The 18,794-nt window shown below is 60.8% G+C and overlaps 2 protein-coding genes across 3 annotated transcripts; one reads left to right on the top strand and one right to left on the bottom strand.

The window, feature by feature from the left end:
* Nucleotides 1–5,105: 5,105 nt before the first annotated feature.
* AP2A1 (adaptor related protein complex 2 subunit alpha 1) lies at nt 5,106–13,477 on the top strand. The gene is given in 24 exon segments (XM_072607271.1): nt 5,106–5,326; nt 6,330–6,398; nt 6,492–6,634; nt 6,809–7,002; nt 7,088–7,217; nt 7,300–7,401; nt 8,424–8,532; nt 8,768–8,918; nt 9,007–9,175; nt 9,265–9,402; nt 9,492–9,674; nt 9,813–9,910; nt 9,989–10,220; nt 10,328–10,498; nt 10,580–10,651; nt 10,653–10,747; nt 11,221–11,277; nt 11,549–11,631; nt 11,733–11,823; nt 11,982–12,104; nt 12,444–12,560; nt 12,680–12,749; nt 12,828–12,962; nt 13,063–13,477. Coding segments are annotated over 24 exon segments (2,877 nt in total). The 5' UTR covers nt 5,106–5,259; the 3' UTR covers nt 13,141–13,477.
* Nucleotides 13,476–16,179, bottom strand: FUZ (fuzzy planar cell polarity protein). 2 transcript variants are annotated; one of them, XM_072607275.1, is made up of 11 exons: nt 15,589–16,170; nt 15,301–15,422; nt 15,114–15,198; nt 14,963–15,031; nt 14,773–14,877; nt 14,491–14,688; nt 14,316–14,411; nt 14,129–14,235; nt 13,985–14,049; nt 13,820–13,894; nt 13,476–13,731 (listed from the first exon to the last, which is right to left on the bottom strand). In XM_072607275.1, exons 1-11 carry the CDS (start codon nt 15,697–15,699, stop codon nt 13,505–13,507), a joined length of 1,260 nt encoding a protein of 419 aa, XP_072463376.1. In that variant the 5' UTR covers nt 15,700–16,170; the 3' UTR covers nt 13,476–13,504. The 2 variants fall into 2 exon arrangements, with proteins under 2 accessions (XP_072463376.1, XP_072463375.1); XM_072607274.1 differs by having other exon boundaries at nt 14,129–14,411; nt 14,773–15,031; nt 15,589–16,179.
* Nucleotides 16,180–18,794: the final 2,615 nt, after the last annotated feature.

Here is an 18,794-nt window from a genome sequence, read left to right as displayed (position 1 = left end):
TTCCTTAGGAGGAAGAGGGGGAGATTTCCTAAGGAGGCTAAGCTTAAGGGATTGGAAGTAGAAGTACAAGCGGGGAGAGAGGGGGAGGGGAGAGAGGAAAGAAAAGAAGCGGAGCCCTACTTTTCTCTTTGGCTCCACACGTGCTAAGAGAGCTTTTAGGCTTCCTCAATCCTACTTAATCTTCAGCCACACAGTTTGCATCTCAATACCGTGCTGTTAGGTAACTAGGTGTGCTCCAATCCGGGATGACCTCGAGGGCAGGGAGACTCCACCCATCAGGTATCTCTGGGGGAGAGGCGGAAATACCCGAGCTAGCCGAGCTAGCTCGGTCTGACCTTCTCGAACCCCCGCTGTTCATGGAGGGCCTCGTAAGACTCTAAGATTTAGAAGTCCCACTTTTACCTGCCCGAGACTGTCCACATGGAATTGAGCTTCCAGTCCCAACAGTATAAGATGTTGGTCTACACCTAATTTCTGCCCAATTGTTCTCTAGCTTTTCCAATGGCTTTGGCTGAATGGTGAATTCCTGTCCCAGTAGCTGGGATCCTTGGGTCTATCAAACTCTAGGCTATTGTGTTTTTTAATTTCTGTCTATTGTGTAGCTAATCTTTTCTATTGATACACTTCTTGGCTTCTTAATTTTTTTTGATGTTTTCAGTCTTGTAATGTAATTTGAGATCTGATATTGCTAGGTTCCCTTACTTCCTATTTTTTCCCATGAATTTCCTTGAGATTTTTTACCAAAACTTTTTTCTTCCAGATCAACCCGTTAGTCAATAAGCATTTCTTAAGTGCCTACTATGCATTAGTCACTATGCTAAGTGCAGAGGATACAAAAAGAGGCAAACCCCTCCCCCTAATAACCCAGTCACTGCCCTCAAGGAGATCACAGTCTAATGGAGAAGACAACAAGCAAATATGTGGTGTTTTTTAGGGCAACTAGGTGGCACAGTGGAGAGAGTACTAGGCCTGGAGTCAGGAAGACTCATTTCCCAATTTCAAATTTGGCTTCAGACACTTACTGGCTGTGTGGCTCTGAATAAGACACTTAACCCTGTTTGCCTCAGTTTCCTCATCTGTACAATGAGTTGGAGAAAGAAATATAAAATAAGTTGGAGAAAGAAATGGCAAATCAGTTCAGCATCTTTTCCAAAAAAACCCTAAATGGGGTCACAGTCTGATGCAGAAGATAACGAGCAAATAAATATGTATGAACAAGCTAAATACAGAACCAGTTAACAATAAATAGTAAATAAACAGGGGAAGGCAGTAGAATGAAGAGGGATGAGAAAAAGCATCCTGCAGAAAATGGGAGTTTGGTTGGTACTTAAAGGAAGCCAGCTGGAGATGAGGGCTGAGAGCCTTCCAATCCAGAAGAGTACATAGCCAGGAAACCAGTGTCCCTGGATTGAAGGGTATGGAGTAAGGTGTAAGAAGCCAGAAAAGATGGGGGAGGTGGGGAGGATTGGGTTATGAAGAGCTTTGAATGGCAAAGAGAGCTTTTTGTATTTGATCCTATGTCATGGACCTCTGGGGCAGTCTGGGGAACTCCATGGACCCTTTCTCAGAATAATATTTTTAAATGAAGAAAATAAAATACATAAGCTTACAAGTGAAACCAATTAGATTGAAATGCCATTATACAAATATGAAAAAACCTAAATTATTGGACCCAGGTTAAGAACCTGTGCTCTAGATCACCTGTGAACCTGGAGAGGAACTTTACAAGGAAGTGAGTCTATAAGCAAAGTGTGTGTGACTGTCTACTCCCACTTCAGCTACTGCTATGGGCACCTAGTCCTGAATGAATGAAAATACATTTATTAAGTACTTGTAATATAATACAATATGATATAATATGACATGACATGACATAATTCATAACATAATATGATATAATATAACATACCAAGCGAGGGATACAGCAAGGCCTGTTCCCCATCTGAAGCATGGGGGCATTGTTTTGTGGCTCTAAGAGAGGCAGAACAGACATCTCTGGCCTCTTCTCCCTCCACCCCTCTCCAAGGGAGACTCTTAATCCTGCCAAGAAAGGAAGCAGGAGGTTGGGGTAATGAATACACATAGCAATTAATAAAGAAATCCCATTGATCCAATTCGATAGTAAAACAAAAACCAGAGGGAGTATACATAAGAGAATACATACCAGACAATATGGAGTGAAGGATCTCTCCCAGTGGGAATGAGACAACTCAGTTCAATCAAGGGGAAATTCCCTGAAGTCTCTAGTGTAGCAAGCTGGGGATAGTGACACGCTGGAGATGGCCAGCTTCTCTCCAGAAGGACCTGCAATGGCCAAAGAACCTGGAAAGACTTGAGAAAGGTCCAAAGGCTTGAGCTCTCTTCTCTCTGCCTCTTACTAATTCTGGCTGCTTTGGATGTAAGCTTCTGCACTGATCTCCACCCATGGTGAGAGAATCCCGGACAGATGGGGTTACAAAAATAAAAAGATAGTTCCTGCTCTCAAGGATCTTACGCTCTTTAAAAAATTATTTATTTTTATATGCATTTATAATCTGTCCCTTTTCTTCAATCGAACAACAACCAGAGTAAGAAAAAGGAAACGTTTCAGCATAAACGCAAACAGTCTAGCAAAACAAATCCTTACACTGACTGTGCCTGAAAATGTATTTGTTAGAAACGCTCTTGACACTAAAAAGGTATCAAGGAAGATTTATCAAAGCAGAGTTCAGAGGAATGGAACACTTTGGCCAAAGCGGGCCCCACCTTCTTTTCAGGAGGAGGAAACACTGAACACAGAAGCGAGATGAGATGTATTACCATTAGTTCAAGACAGATCCTCTCCATTCTCTGTTAGGTCACCATCTTCTCCATATACCCATTACATAACCCCCCTTAGTGTGATCCCCCCTCCCAAACATGCTTTAACATAGGACCCATGATCAGAAAATGGAGGGATAATTTTATGTGGGGGTGTGTCTGTTTATCTGCATGAGGTTCATTAAGCAAAGGCAGTAAACAGAAGCCTCCTCCAGGTCACTCTAGGTCATTTTTCTTGGTTAGTTTCAGCCAGCTGTAGACTTGGTTCCTTGATCCAAAGCTCTGTAATTTTCTGAAGGCCACTGCCTGTCTTTTGGTTGGTTGAGTTCTCTGTTGGCCTTCTTCTTATCTGACTTATTCTCAATGACTCAGCAGCTACCAATAACCTCCTGTGGAAGCTGCACCTTTGCTGTCCCTCACCTATGACTTCTCAGTCCAGCACCTCTCCGGCCAGCGGTGGATGGTGGGCTCCAGATTCAGTCCTGGGGACTCCAGCTCCTTACTCCTTGCGCTGTCACAGTTCCAAAGCCTCTGGAAGCCCTCTGCATGCATGAAATCATTGTGTGGATTGTTCTACCAGTGCCCCTGGCTTTACTCTACCCAGTGGGTCATCAGTGCCACCCAGGTTTTCTCTGGAGCTGCTGCTCCATGGGCCACTCTGCGGTAATATTCCATTCCATTCACACACCACCATTCCCTTAGTTCCCAGTTTTCTTATTACTGGGAAAGGAGCTGTACCAAATGTTGTACACATGGGTTCTTTTCGCCTTTGATCTTTTGGGGGGGGGGGGGCGTGTGTAGCTGGATCGAGAGGAGGGGTAGTCAGGAGTCCTGTTCCATGGGCACGATGGACGATGAGGGTCTGAAGGTCACCCCCATGGTGAGTGGCACACCCGTCCAGGCACAGTGGCAGATCTGAGCTGGGAGGGGTGGGGGTGCAGAGGGGGGCACCTTGCCTGGCATCACTCGCCTTCCGTCTGCTCTGAACGCGTCTTTTACGTGGACGGCCCCACCCCCTCCCACCCCGCCATTAGACTGGGGCCTTCCCTTGTATCCCCAGGGCTTGGCACTGGGCTGGGCACGTATATAGCTAGAATTGGCTCCTTGCAAGCCTCGGGAGGACTGTCCCGGTCGGTCCGATCCGACCCCCCTAGAATGGACTCTCCCGGTCCGGCTAGGATTAGGGTGTCGTGGAGGGAGGGAGAGGTGGGCTTCACCTAGGAGGACGCTGCCCCTACCTGCCGAACTCTCAAGAGCCCAGTCCAGAATCATGGGGATATTTCCCCCCATAATTAAGAATGGACTCTTCCCATCCACTGAGAAACTCTCGATGGAGCAGCCTATGTATCCCTACGAGTAGGGGAGGCATCTTCTCCCTGCCTTTTTCTTCTACCTTTCCCCCCAAATTCAGATTAGACTTTCTTAGAAACTATTGACGGAGCAGTCCACAGACTCTTGGGGGGTAGGAGACACCGCCTCCCCCATATTCCGTCATGAAGTCTTCCAGCTTCCCCAAAATCTATTGAGGGAGCAGTCCAAGAATTCTTGGGGGGGGGGTAGGAAACACATCCTCCCCTATATTTCAGAATGGACTCTCCCAGGCCGCCTTCTCAGCAGCTACGTTGGAAAAGTCCATGGACTCTTGGGGGAGATACTCCCCCCTGAATTCAGAACGTCCAGTGTCAGGCATTATTTCCCGAGCCCACGGAGGCCAGGTTCACGGTCGATAGTGGGGAACGTCGCCGAAGACTGCTCAGAAATCCACAGGAGTCCTTGCACCCTCCCGTGCCCCAACCCACGTCTGCAGCAGGGAATTGCGGCTCTCATCCCACTATCCCAGCTGCTCCGCCTCTCGGCCAATAGCGGATGCCTCCGGGGCTCCTCCACTCCCCGGAAGTGTCCTGGTAGACCTGCGTCTCGATTGGTCTGGAGCTTTCTTCCCTTCCCCCACGTCCCATTTTCTGCGTACATTCGCCAGCAAGGGCGGAAGTTTATCAGGCTCGTCCAATAGGAACGAGGATTGGGAGATCAGGGGCGGGATTTTTGCGCGGAGGCGAACTCCACCCGTCTCCCAGGCAACGCCCCTACCCTCCCTTTCCCCCTACGTCCTCCCGCTTCCCCGACCCCGTCCTCCGGGCGGAAACGGCGGCCTAGCTCGGCCAATGGAAGGCGGGTGGGGCGGAGGCGGCTCTGCGCGACGTAGGCTTGCCCCAATCGGGACAGGGGACAGGCGGGGCGATAGCGGTGACGGCCAATAGGCGCTGCGAGGCGCGGGGGCGGGGGCCCAATGAGGGGGCGTCGACGCGGCCCGCCTGCCTGTCCGCCGCGGTCCCTCCCTTTCTCGCTCAGCGCCGAGGAGAGGAGCGTCCGGTGGTCCCGGCCCGGCCCCGGCTCCGGCTCCGTCCCCGCCCCTCAGCGCTCCCGGCCCGGCTCCGGAGCCCCGGGGCCCCCGCCGCCGTCATGCCGGCCGTGTCCAAGGGTGACGGCATGCGGGGCCTGGCAGTGTTCATCTCGGACATCCGCAACTGTGAGCGGGGCGGGGGCGGGGGCGGGGCGGGGCCTGGGGCGGGGCCACGCCGGCTCGGTCGTGCTCCGGAGGCTGCTGAGGCTCCCTAGTGCTGCAGGCGCCCCTCCCCCCCTCCTCCCCGAGCGGGGCCCCCCATCATTTGGGCCGGCCCCCGTGTCGTAAAGTGAGGCCTTGCCCAAGGTCACTCCGGCGGAGCCGGGATTGGGACCCAGATCCCCGCCTGCTGCGGGGTGGGGCAGGGCCTGAGGACCGTGCCTGGGTACAGATGGGGGGCGCCCTCACCGGGAGCGCAGGCAGGGGAGGCCTCTTGGGGGTGCCCTGACACAGACGGCCCCCCCGACCGAGTCCGGGGGTGAGGGTCACTATTGGGGAGGGGGGCCGAGGAGTGCGGGGGACCCTGGGTGGGCAGCATGTCACTGTTTGCCTCAGTTTCCTTACCTGTAAAACGAGCTGGAGAAGGAAGTGGCACACCCCTCCGGTGTCCCTGCCAAGAAAGCCCCAGATAGGGCCATGGAGAATCAGACATGACTGAAGCAGCGAACGCCCCCAGTGTGTGCCAAGTCCTGTGCGGAGTGCTTTTCAAATATTTTATTTGGTCTTCCCAGCAGCCCTGGGGGGAGGTGCTCTTGTTACCCCCATTTTACAAAAGAAGAAACTGAGGCAGGCAACGGCCAAGCGCCTTGGCCAGGCACAGAATTAGGATGTGTCTGGGGCCAGATGTGGTCTTCCTGACTCCAGGCCTGTTGGGCCAGGATGGCAGGGCAGAGGGCATGGGCTAGCCAGTCCGGGGGCTCAGACAGGCTGTGAAGAGGAGACTCTGGCCCCCTGACTTGCCATGTGACCTTGGGCACATCCCTGCTGCAGGCCCTGGTTTTCCCTTCAGTGAGGGACATGGAGGATGCACCTTCCACATGGGCAGGGTGTCACCCCAGCTGGTGTTCAGGGAGGTCCTGGGGGGAGGGGAGGGGAAGATTTCAGGCCTGGATCTACACCCCACCTCCAGGTAAGAGCAAGGAGGCGGAGATTAAGAGGATCAACAAGGAGCTGGCCAACATCCGATCCAAGTTCAAAGGTGAGTGGGAAGGACTGGGAAGGTGAGGGGGGACCGAGACAGGCTTGGCTCCTGGGTGCCCGAATCCACAGGTGGTCCGTCCCCTCCTTCCAGGGGACAAGGCTCTGGATGGGTACAGCAAGAAGAAATATGTCTGCAAGCTGCTGTTCATCTTCCTACTGGGCCACGACATTGACTTTGGCCACATGGAGGCTGTGAACCTGCTCAGTTCTAACAAGTACACAGAGAAGCAGATTGTGAGTATGGGGGGCTGGGGAGGGGAAGGGGGCAGGCACAGGCGCGGTGGTGCTGCAGGGGCAGGGGGCGGGCATGGGTGCAGTGGCCTGCAGGGGCAGGGGGGCGGGCATGGGCACAGTGGCCTGCAGGGGCAGGGCAGTAGGACTGCACCTGAGTGAGCCTCCTTGGGCCAGGGCTACCTGTTCATCTCTGTGCTGGTGAACTCCACATCGGAGCTGATCCGCCTCATCAACAACGGGGTTAAGAATGACCTGACCAGCCGGAATCCCACCTTCATGTGCCTGGCCCTGCACTGCATTGCCAATGTGGGCAGCCGCGAGATGGGCGAGGCCTTTGCTGCTGACATCCCCCGGATCCTGGTGGCAGGGTGAGGGAGCGGGGTGACTGGCTGGGGGGTGGGTGTGGGCATGGGGGAGCCGGGCGATCCCTGAGCCCTGCTCCCCCTTCCCCAGGGACAGCATGGACAGTGTCAAACAAAGTGCCGCCCTGTGCCTGCTGCGCCTGTACAAGGCCTCGCCTGACCTAGTGCCCATGGGCGAGTGGACAGCCCGTGTGGTGCACCTCCTCAATGACCAGCACATGGTGAGACGCCTGGGCCCCCAGGGAGTGCACAGCTCAGGAGTGGAGACCAGTTCTACCTCCTGACCTGCTCCTCCATCCACAGGGAGTGGTCACTGCTGCTGTCAGCCTCATCACCTGCCTGTGCAAAAAGAACCCAGACGACTTCAAGACTTGTGTCTCGCTGGCCGTGTCTCGCCTGAGCCGGGTGAGCTGTGGCGCCCCGCCCTCTCTCTGTCTCTGTCTCTCTACCTGCCTCCACTTCTCCTCCTCCCCTCCCACTGCTGTGTCGCCCCTGCCTCGATCTCCTCCTACTTCACAAGCACCCCTTCACCAGGGAGGCTTTGCAGCCTACCCCAGGCCAGCCTGCAGTCAGGGGCTGACCATCTCAGGACAGAGGACAACTCAGCTGGCCAGGCCCCACCATCCGGTCTTGGATTCCTGGGTCCAGGTGATAACCCTCTTGTCAGAGTCCTCTGCCGCTCTCAGAATAAATCCTCCACATACGTGAGCAGGGCACCTTGTTGGTTGTAGAGGTGTGAGGGATTGGGGTTGGAAAATACACCCCCAGCAGAGCCTGGTGTGCAGGCCCAGCCCTCTGTGGGCAGCTTAGGATCTAGAATTGCCAAGCTGTGGGGTGGTCAGCAGAGAGGAGAGGGAGACATGCCCAGATGGTCACTGGGCTGAGGGTGGGCACAGTCACGGGCAAAGGCTGGCTGCTGAACCTTCCTGCTGCGCCCGCACATTCCCCCTCTCCTAGGGACCAGTCTGACACTCCCCTCCCCAGAGGCCCTGCCTCAGTGGGCCCAGCAAGAGTTTGGTTCTGAAAACAGCAGTGTTCAAGTGAGTATTTGAACCCTGGGTCAGGGGAGGAGCACAGGAAAGCTGGAGGCATAACTCCCTCTCCCCCACGGCCTTCTCTCTCTCTCTCTTTTTCTCTCTTTATCTCTCCCTCCCTTTCCCTCTCTCTCCCCTCCTCCCTCCTTACTCCTTCCCCTACCTCTCTGTCCCTCTTCCCTTTATTGCTATCTCTCCCCCTACCTCGTCTCCCATCCATCTCTCTCTGTCTCTTGTCTCTTCCCCTCCTGCTCTGTCTCTTTCTCCTTCCCTGTCATCTCTTCCCCTCCTCCATCTACCATCTCTTTCTTTCTTCCTTCCCTTCTCCCCTTCCCTCTCTCTCCTGCCTTCTCCCTGCTGCCATCTTATCTCTGTCCCCCACAATCCCCCCAGATCGTCTCTTCAGCCTCCACAGACCTCCAGGACTACACCTACTATTTTGTTCCTGCCCCGTGGTTGTCTGTGAAGCTGCTCCGTTTATTGCAGTGTTACGCACCGCCAGGTAGGCCCTGTTCTTGGAAGGTTCTGCAAGGTTCCAGAGCAGCTTGACCAGACCACTGGAGGGGAGGAGCATGGGGATGAAGAGGCTTGGTGAAGCCTCTAGGGCCTCAGTGGCCTGAGTGGAGTTGGGTCAGGGGAGTCATGCCTTGAGGCCAGGTTCAGGGGAGGCTGGGGCTGAGCTGGGCCAGGCAGGGAGGGCCAGGCCGTCATCCTTCCCTGTTCCCCATGGGGCCCAGAGGATGCCGCGGTGAAGGGGCGGCTGGTGGAGTGTCTGGAAACAGTTCTGAACAAGGCCCAGGAACCCCCCAAGTCAAAGAAGGTGCAACATTCCAACGCCAAGAACGCCGTTCTCTTCGAGACCATCAGCCTCATAATCCACTATGACAGGTCTGGGGATTACCCAGGCCGGGGGCTAGGGAAGGCCGGGCCGGGCCGTGATGAGTCGCTACCCTCACCTCTCTCCCTGGCCCCACAGTGAGCCCAACCTCTTGGTGCGGGCCTGCAACCAGCTGGGCCAGTTCCTCCAGCACCGTGAGACTAACCTGCGCTACCTGGCCCTGGAGAGCATGTGCACGCTGGCCAGCTCCGAGTTCTCCCATGAGGCTGTCAAGACCCACATCGACACGGTCATCAGTGCCCTCAAGGTAGTGCCCCTGTCCCCCACAGCCTCCGCCCCACTCCAGCCCCCTGGCGTTTCCTGCCCCAGCCCTCACTGGCTCCCCATCTGCCCCAGACGGAGCGTGACGTCAGTGTGAGACAGAGGGCAGCTGACCTCCTCTACGCCATGTGTGACCGTAGCAACGCAAAGCAGATTGTATCAGAGATGTTGCGCTACTTGGAGACAGCTGACTACGCCATCCGGGAGGAGATTGTGAGCTGGCTCCCCAGTCCGGCGGGGACCCCAAGGGCTGAAGGTTAGGGGCTGCCTCACCCATGGGGTACCTGCCTCATCCTTGCCAGGTGCTGAAGGTGGCGATCCTGGCTGAGAAGTATGCCGTGGATTATAGCTGGTATGTGGACACCATCCTCAACCTGATCCGCATCGCAGGCGACTACGTGAGTGAGGAGGTGTGGTACCGTGTGCTCCAGATCGTCACCAACCGGGACGACGTGCAGGGCTATGCGGCCAAGACTGTCTTCGAGGTCAGGCTCCTCCCGGCCTCTGCCTCCTTCTGCCATCCCCCTGTTCCTCTGTACCCCCTGCCCCCACAGGTCATACTCTCAACCCCTCCCCTCTACCTCCTCCTGTGGTCTCCCCTAGTGCCTCCTCTCCCTTCCCAGGCTCTCCAGGCCCCCGCCTGCCACGAGAACATGGTGAAGGTTGGTGGCTACATCCTTGGAGAGTTTGGGAACCTCATTGCTGGGGACCCGCGTTCCAGGTGAGGGCTGCTGGGCCCTTGGGCTGGGTGGGGCAGGAGGGTGCAAGCTTACTAGTGCCTCTTGCCCTGTGCACACAGCCCCCCGGTGCAGTTCTCGCTGCTGCATTCGAAGTTCCACCTGTGCAGCGTGGCCACGAGAGCGCTGCTGCTCTCCACCTACATCAAGTTCATCAACCTGTTCCCCGAGACCAAGGCCACCATCCAGGCCGTGCTGCGCGCAGGCTCCCAGCTGCGCAATGCCGATGTGGAGCTGCAGCAGCGCGCTGTCGAGTACCTCACCCTCAGCTCCATCGCCAGCACCGACGTCCTGGTCAGTGGGCCCTCTGCCCTCACTGTGAGCTAAGGGGGTGGCTCGGGAGCTGGCAGTGCTGGGTGCCTGGCCAGCCAGGGTGTATATGCCCCTCTCTGCCCCCACAGGCCACTGTGCTGGAAGAGATGCCTCCTTTTCCAGAGAGGGAGTCGTCCATCCTTGCCAAGCTCAAGCGGAAGAAGGGCCCTGGGGCGGCCAGCACCCTGGATGAGGGGCGCAGGGAGCCGGGGCCCGGGGGTGATGTGAATGGGGGTGTGGAGCCAGCCCCCAGTGCTGGGGTAGGCACGGGCCGAGAGGCGGGGGAGACGGGCAGGCTGCCTTCGGCCCCCCTGGGCAACATGGGGACCCTCTCTTTGCAGTCTACACCCTCGCCCTCGGCCGACCTCCTGGGGCTGCGGGCGGCCCCTCACCCTGCGGCCCCCCCCAGTGCCCCCCAGCGCTGGCAGCCTCCTGGTGGATGTGTTCTCTGACGGCCCCGTGGGGGGCCCGCCCAGCCTGGGGCCCAGCCCCGAGGAAGCCTTCCTCAGGTACCCGGCAGCCCCGCGACCCCTGCCATGGAGCCCCCCGCGGGCGCGCCCCTTTCTGTTGTCTGAGTCCTAGGCCCTCTCTCTGGCCCCCTCTGTCCCCCCTCCTGTCGTCAGCCCTGTGCTCAGCCTGCTCTCCTCTCTGCCTCGCTGCCTCCCTGGGATTGGCTGCCTGCTCTGTCCTTCTCCCGTGTCTGTCCTGGGATTGGATGGCCCAGTGAGCTGGAGCCCCCAGCCCCTGAGAGCCCTAGGGCCCTATTGGCCGACCAGGCTCCAGCTGCTGAGTAAGGGGGAGGGGGCCGGAGAGCTGGGGCCTGCGGGGTGGGCACGGGGAGGGCCGGGCGGGGCTGGGCACTGGGGGGCCGAGGGGGAGGCCCCGGGAGGAGGGGAGCCCTCTGGGCTTTGTTTTTGTCTCTTCTGGGGGAGCTGCTCTGCCTGTTCCCACCCCTCCCACCTCATCTCCTCTTTCCATCCAGCCCAGGTGCGGAGGACCCCGGTGTCCCCATCCCTGAGGCGGATGAGCTTCTGAACAAGTGAGTGCTGGGGGTCGTCCGCACCTGCCCTCCCTCCCCCTCCCCCCTGCCCCCCCTCCCCCTCCCCTCCCTTCCCCTCCCCACCTGCCCTCCCTTCCCCTCCCTTCCCCTCCCCACCTGCCCTCCCTTCCCCTCCCCTCCCCTCCCCACCTGCCCTCCCTTCCCCTCCCCCTCCCCACCTGCCCCCCTCCCCCTCCCCCTCCCCACCTGCCCTCCCTTCCCCTCCCCCTCCCCACCTGCCTGCCTCACTGCCAGCCCTGTCCTCCCGCAGGTTTGTGTGCAGGAACAACGGAGTGCTCTTTGAGAACGCCTTGCTGCAGATCGGGGTCAAGTCTGAGTTCCGGCAGAACCTGGGTGTGTGAGCCTGGGAGTGGGAGGGTGTTTGGGTGGGGTGGGCAGGGAGGGCAGCGGCCCCTACCCCCCAAACCACGCTCAGAGCCCTCATCTCTTCCTAGGCCGCATGTACCTCTTCTACGGAAACAAGACCTCTGTCCAGTTCCAGAATTTCTGTCCCACTGTTACTCACCCTGGGGACCTCCAGACTCATATCCTCAAGACTGTGGCACCCCCCTCCCCCCACCTCTCCCTACCCTCTCCCTGATCTATAGGCCCAAGGCCCCTTTGGGTGACATCACCTCAGGCCCATCTCCCCCAGTCCCTGCTGCATGCCCAGGTTTCTTTCCTTGACATCTTTGGGGTGCACAGCTGGTCGTGCAGACCAAGCGGGTGCCAGGGCAGGTGGATGGGGGTGCACAGGTGCAGCAGGTCCTCAACATTGAGTGTCTGAGGGATTTCTTCACACCTCCCTTGCTGACCGTGCGCTTCAGGTGAGGGGCTGGGGCTGGGCCTGGGCCTGGTGCCCAGACTGTGGGTTGAAGGGAGAGAGGGCTGGGTGTGGGGGGGAGAGGGAGAGAGAGAGAGAGAGAGAGAGAGAGAGAGAGAGAGAGAGAGAGAGAGAGAGGGAGAGAGGGCTGGGGATAGAACTGGGTGTGGGGGGTGAGGGGAGAGAGGGCTGGGGACAGGGCTGGGTATGTGGAGGGGAGAAAGAGGGCTGGGTGTAGGGGTAGCACTGGGGACAGGGACAGATGTATGTGGGGGCAGAGCACTGGGGTCAGGGCTGGGCCTAGTGCACAGCCTGGAGCTTCCCCTGCCTTCCTCCTGGCCAGGTATGGGGGAGCTCCTCAGGCCCTCACGCTCAAGCTCCCAGTGACCATCAACAAGTTTTTCCAGCCCACTGAGATGGCTGCCCAGGATTTCTTCCAGCGCTGGAAGCAGCTGAGCCTGTGAGGGGCTGCTGAGGGTCCAGGGTTGGGGTTCAGGGTGGGCAGTTGGGTATACATGTGCAGCCCAAAGGCCGCCCTACTGGGGGTTCAGCCTGGTTTCTGTCTCTTATCATCTCCAGCCCCCAGCAGGAGGCCCAGAAAATCTTCCAAGCCAATCATCCCATGGATTCAGAGGTGACCAAGGCTAAGGTGAGGCAGCAGGGTCCTCTGAGGTCAGGGGTCTGGGACCTAGGAGCCACCCTGCATTTATCTCCTTTGTGTTCACAGCTCCTGGGCTTTGGCTCAGCCCTTCTGGACAATGTGGATCCAAACCCCGAGAACTATGTGGGGGCTGGGATCGTGCAGACCAAGGCTCTGCAGGTCGGCTGCCTGCTCCGGCTGGAGCCCAATGCCCAGGCCCAGGTGAGAGAGGGTGGCCCTGTGTTCTTGCTCCCTGCCCCCCACCCTGGTCTCAGCCCTCTCCCTGAGCCTACTCCTGCCTCCCTGTCTCTTCTGCCCCCAGATGTACCGCCTGACTCTCCGCACCAGCAAGGAGAGTGTGTCTCGTCACCTGTGTGAACTGTTGGCTGAGCAGTTCTGACCTTGGACTGTGGGCATCCCTGCCTGGGAGGGGTGAGGGTGGGCCCCGGGTGGTGATAGGCTCAGCTCTCTGTGAGCCTGGGCCAGGGGCTCCAGAACTCTGGGGACAAGGGCACCTGGAGTCAGACCCGGCCTCCAGGTGGGGGAGCTGGCCCCCTGGCCAGGGCCGTCCCCTTTGCCCTTTTGTATCTATTTTTTGATCTGCTGCTGTTTACAGTGTCCGGGCTCCCTTTCCTGAAGCACAGAGGGGAGGGGGCTCGAGCCGTCCCCTCCTCTGCCCTGCCCCTAGCCCACTATGTATCAATGTGAGCGAATAAAGAGATGAGACGCTGGGGCAATGGTGGCTCTGGACACTTTATTGGGGCTCAGAGGAGTGGCGTAAGAGCCTGCAGGGTCCGAGTGGCTAGGCCCCGTAGGGCATGTGTTGGGCTCTGGGGCCTCACCAGCAGCAGAAGTCGGCGGGGCCCTGCCTGCACTGCCACCAGCCTGAGCCCAGCCCCGGGGTCCTGTTGACCCTCTGCAGCTGTCCCAGACACCACGTAACAGGCCCGTGGAACCCCTGTGGGGCACCCCTGCTCCTCGGCCTTTTCCTCTGAGGAGAAAAGGGAAAAGCTGGCTAGGAATCCAGGGCTCCCCACTTCTCTCCCTCCCCTGTCTGGGAAGCCTTGGGCCTGGCTGACCTGGGGGGAAGTGGGTGGCAGTGACCAGCACATAGAAGGAGCGTAGGAGGCGCCGACGGGTACTGGGAGAAGGACCTAGGGTGGAAAAGGGAGAACCTCAAAGCTGTATCCCTCTCCCATTCCTGAGCCCCCTCCTATGCCATACTTGGTCACCCCATGGCTCACCTTCCTCTCCACTGAGATCCACTGTGAAGAGGCCACGTCTCTGCTCCAGGTGCAAGAGAAGGAGCCTAGTGGGGGAGACGCTGTTACCTTGTGGTCCTAGGGCAGAGGCTTAAGCCATCCAGGTTCTGGCTTCCCCTCACTTACCCCAGAATGTCAGGGTGCAGGAGGAAGCCTGCAGGGATACCCCGGGATACAAGGGCCAGGCAGGCCCTCAATGGCTCCAGCAGAGGCTGCCACCAGCGTTCCAGGACCTGGGACAGAAGAGGGGGGACCAGGGCCAGTGCCACGCTCAGCCCTGGGGCCCCTGGGTGACCATGGGCCAGTGGCTCACCTGAGACTCCACCTGGCTCAGAGGGGGCTGAGGCCCACACAGCACACACAGCTCCAGGCCGGGTAGCAGCATCAGCGTGAGCAGTCGGTGAGGCACCTGGCAAAAGGGCAGCTTAGGGGGTGAGGGCAGATGCCCCCCAGACCCCTTCCCTGGGCCCCCCCTGATGCTCACTCACCGTGGGGCTCCCGTGGGGCAGGTAGACGGGGTAATCTCGGGCCGCCTGGAATGGGAGGTTGCCCACCAGCCAGGGCAGCAGCACTGCCTCCGGTGCCCCTAGGCGCCACCAACCCTCCGTTCCTGCTACCACGCGGCCGCCTGCCACCAGGCTGGCAAAGGCGCTGCCCATCTCCTCGGCGAAGCCCGCCAGGGCCTCCTGAAGGAGAAGGGCCGGTGTAGGTGCGGTCCTTGGTCTGGGGCGGCCCTGCCCGCCCTCCGGGCCCAAGCCACCATCCCTGACCTGCAACAGCGGCCCCTCCGCCGGAACCAGGCAGTCCACGCACTGGGTCAGGTCCCCGGCCAGCTCCGTGTCCACCAGGAGGCTGTCGATGAGGCCGTAGGTGGCCTGGGGAGAGAAGGACCAGGCAGAGCCGGGGGTGCCCTCCCCGCTCTGCGGCCCGGAGCCCCCCGCGCCCCGGGGGCCCCCTCACCCTCAGGTCCTTCTTCAGCCTCTCCACGTTGCGGATTCTGGTCAACTCCTCAAGGCCGACCAGCAGGACCTAGGGACAGACATGGTAGGGGCCCGCACCCCGAGCCGCGCGGCGGGAGGGGAGGGTCCGCCCCCGTCCGGCCGCCCCTCACCATGGCCCCGAACACCAGCTCCAGCAGCCGCTCCAGCCTCAGCTCCGCGCGCCCAGGCTCCGAACACAGCACGATGAGGGTGACGCTGGGGAGAGGGTCAGGGGTCACGACCCTGCGACCCCCACCGCGGTGCCCCCGGCCGGCCCACCGCCCCCCAGCCCAGGGGGAGGGGGCGGGCACCGCCCACCTGTCGTGGAACGTCCTCCACACCACGGCCGTGTCCTCGGTGCGCGCGGAGCGCAGCGTCACGTCCAGGTTCTGGCCGAACATGTGCACGCCATTGAGGGAGCCGATGACCGAGAAGGGCAGCTGGAAGGGGGCGCGGCGTCAGGCGGAGAGCCAAGTGCCCCCGAGAACTACAGCTCCCGGCAGGCTCTGGGCCCGGCTCCAGGGCGCGCGGCGGCTGCTGGAAGCTGTAGTTCTTTTCCTCCCCCCCCCCCCCCCAACGCCTTCCCGCTGCCGCCAGGGGGCGCACCTGCTGCCGAGAAGGGGCGCCCCCGCGACTGCTCCGGCAGAATAGGGGGACTCCACTGGACGCGGCGAGGCAGAGCAGGTGCACGGAGCCCGCGGCGCCCTCCTCCGCCATGCCGGCCCTCGGGGGTCGCGTAGGAACCAGCCACGCGCGCTTCGGCCCGTGGGAACGATGATGCCCACTAGGTTCCGGAGAGCGGCCCCGTTTCCGCCCGGTGGCCGGAAGTGCGTGTGCCCCTATCAAAGATGGCGGCGATTCGGTCCCGCCCCGCTTTGGGCTGCCAAAGGGTGTGCACGCCGCCCACCGGGCCGGACAAAGAGGGCGGCGGCCTGGATCCCTAGGGCGGACGGTCCTGCCGTCCGGACGTGCTCGGTCGCCCTTCGCGGAGCTGAGCTCCCTTCCCGGGTGTCCCGTGATCCCCAGGCGCTCGTTGCCTCTAACTCCTGACCCCACCGGGTAGAGTCGCAGTGCTGGGTCAGAGAGGCCGCGGCCGAAGGGGTCGCCTGGCAACCACCCTGGTTGTCGGTGACGTCACTGGCGCCCGGTCCCTCCCACTCGCCCGCGGCCGTCCCTGTTTACGAAGCGGACGCGGTGCCGCGCTTTGTCCGTGCTTGTTCCTCCTCGGAGAGGACGGACGTGCGCGTGCGCTGATTTCGTCATTAAGGGTTTCTTCAGCGGCCCCCGAGGTGCCCTCAGAGCCCCCGGTCATCGTGTACGATCTCGGTCAGCGCCCCTCGCGGGCGTACCCGTGCACGTGAAATGAGCGGACCACCAGGCGTTTACTAAGCACCCCGTGCAAAGCGGGCGGAAAACGTTGGACCCTCTGCCCCCCGGGCCCGTGGGAAGGCCTCTCCCCGCAGCGCGGGTGGAGATCGAAGCCCAGGCCGTGGGAAGGCCTCTCCCGGCGGCGCAGGTGGAGATCGAAGCCCAGGCCGTGGGAAGGCCTCTCCCCGCAGCGCGGGTGGAGATCGAAGCCCAGGCCGTGGGAAGGCCTCTCCCGGCAGCGTGGGCCGAGATCGAAGCCTGGCCCGTGGGAAGGCCTCTCCCGTCAGCGCGGGCCGAGATCGAAGCCCGGGCCGTGGGAAGGCCTCTCCCGGCAGCGCAGGCCGAGATCGAAGCCCGGGCCGTGGGAAGGCCTCTCCCGGCAGCGCGGGCCGAGATCGAAGCCCGGGCCGCGGGAAGGCCTCTCCCGGCAGCGTGGGCCGAGATCGAAGCCTGGCCCATGGGAAGGCCTCTCCCGTCAGCGCGGGCCGAGATCGAAGCCCGGGCCGTGGGAAGGCCTCTCCCGGCAGCGCGGGCCGAGATCGAAGCCTGGCCCGTGGGAAGGCCTCTCCCGGCAGCGCGGGCCGAGATCGAAGCCCGGGCCGCGGGAAGGCCTCTCCCGGCAGCGTGGGCCGAGATCGAAGCCTGGCCCATGGGAAGGCCTCTCCCGTCAGCGCGGGCCGAGATCGAAGCCTGGGCCGTGGGAAGGCCTCTCCCGGCAGCGCGGGCCGAGATCGAAGCCTGGCCCATGGGAAGGCCTCTCCCGTCAGCGCGGGCCGAGATCGAAGCCCGGGCCGTGGGAAGGCCTCTCCCGGCAGCGCGGGCCGAGATCGAAGCCCGGGCCGCGGGAAGGCCTCTCCCGGCAGCGTGGGCCGAGATCGAAGCCTGGCCCGTGGGAAGGCCTCTCCCCGCAGCGCGGGCCGAGATCGAAGCCCAGGCCGTGGGAAGGCCTCTCCCCGCAGCGCGGGTGGAGATCGAAGCCCGGGCCCGTGGGAAGGCCTCTCCCCGCAGCGTGGGTGGAGATCGAAGCCCAGGCCGTGGGAAGGCCTCTCCCCGCAGCGCGGGCCGAGATCGAAGCCCAGGCCGTGGGAAGGCCTCTCCCCGCAGCGCGGGTGGAGATCGAAGCCTGGCCCGTGGGAAGGCCTCTCCCGCAGCGCGGGCCGAGATCGAAGCCCGGGCCGTGGGAAGGCCTCTCCCGGCAGCGCGGGCCGAGATCGAAGCCTGGCCCGTGGGAAGGCCTCTCCCCGCAGCGCGGGCCGAGATCGAAGCCCAGGCCGTGGGAAGGCCTCTCCCCGCAGCGCGGGTGGAGATCGAAGCCCGGGCCCGTGGGAAGGCCTCTCCCCGCAGCGTGGGTGGAGATCGAAGCCCAGGCCGTGGGAAGGCCTCTCCCCGCAGCGCGGGCCGAGATCGAAGCCCAGGCCGTGGGAAGGCCTCTCCCCGCAGCGCGGGTGGAGATCGAAGCCTGGCCCGTGGGAAGGCCTCTCCCGCAGCGCGGGCCGAGATCGAAGCCTGGCCCGTGGGAAGGCCTCTCCCCGCAGCGTGGGTGGAGATCGAAGCCTGGCCCGTGGGAAGGCCTCTCCCGCAGCGCGGGCCGAGATCGAAGCCCGGGCCCGTGGGAAGGCCTCTCCCGCAGCGCGGGCCGACATCGAAGCCCTTTCTAGAAGCTGCCCCTCCATCCCTGAGCCCAGGGAATGGCCCCAGGGATAACGCACCCTCGTGCGTGATTTAGGCCTGGAGACCCCCAAAGGAACCTGTGAACCGCCCCTCTGAATCTGAAAGGCGGAGGGTCCAGAGCTCTGGGGGAAGGCTGCCCAGGGTGGAAGCCGGGCATCTTTTCTCTTAGCCAACAATCCCATGGTAAAGGGAGCTTGACTTTAGCTGAGGTTTCATCCAGCCTAGGGTCCCAGGGCCGATGTTTTCCCCGGCTGCTGTGATACATCTAGGCCAGGGCAGCTAAGCTGGCTCCTGGCCTGGGCCCGTTGCCCCCGAAGGTGAGATTTTCCCTTGTGTCTCTCCTGGTGCAGGAGAGGCCCCTGGATTCAGGGGGAGCCTGTGGCTGACCAGTGTGATTGAGGAGTACTTCACCTGAAGTGACCGTTCTCCCTCTCCTTTATATAGCTCTACCCCTCTTCCTCCAGAAAGTTTTCTTTTTCTCCAGCCAGATGTCCCGGTGGCAAAAATGCTGGGCCAGGAGTTAGGAAGGCCTGAGTGCAAACCTAGCCTTCCTGGCTGTGTGACTCTAGGCAAGTCACTTAATGTCTGTCTGCCTCCGTTTCTTCAACTATAACATGAAAATAGTGTCGCCTTCCTCCCAGCGTTTCTGTGAGGATCAAAAGAGATTCTATCTGTAGATGCTTAGCACAGTGCCTGGTAGGCACTCAGTGAGGGCGTATTTCCAGCCCTCTCCTCCACATTTTCTCTAGCAGATTGCTTTATCAACCCCTATC

Source organism: Notamacropus eugenii, chromosome 5 (genome assembly GCF_028372415.1).
Source record: "Notamacropus eugenii isolate mMacEug1 chromosome 5, mMacEug1.pri_v2, whole genome shotgun sequence".
Classification (NCBI taxonomy): Eukaryota; Metazoa; Chordata; class Mammalia; order Diprotodontia; family Macropodidae; genus Notamacropus; species Notamacropus eugenii.
The sequence above is the reverse complement of the archived record's forward strand: the minus strand, read 5'-3'. Positions and strand labels throughout refer to the sequence as shown.

Bases quoted from the DNA above. Each gene is read 5' to 3' on its own strand.
- FUZ (XM_072607274.1), bottom strand. From the start codon at position 15,699: ATGGCGGAGGAGGGCGCCGCGGGCTCCGTGCACCTGCTCTGCCTCGCC. The intron at 15,199-15,300 runs GTGGGCGGTGCC...CCCTCTCCCCAG, and splicing joins TGGAGGACGTTCCACGACAG to CGTCACCCTCATCGTGCTGT. The intron at 14,689-14,772 runs GTCAGGGATGGT...CTTCTCCTTCAG, and splicing joins CGGAGGGGCCGCTGTTGCAG to GAGGCCCTGGCGGGCTTCGC.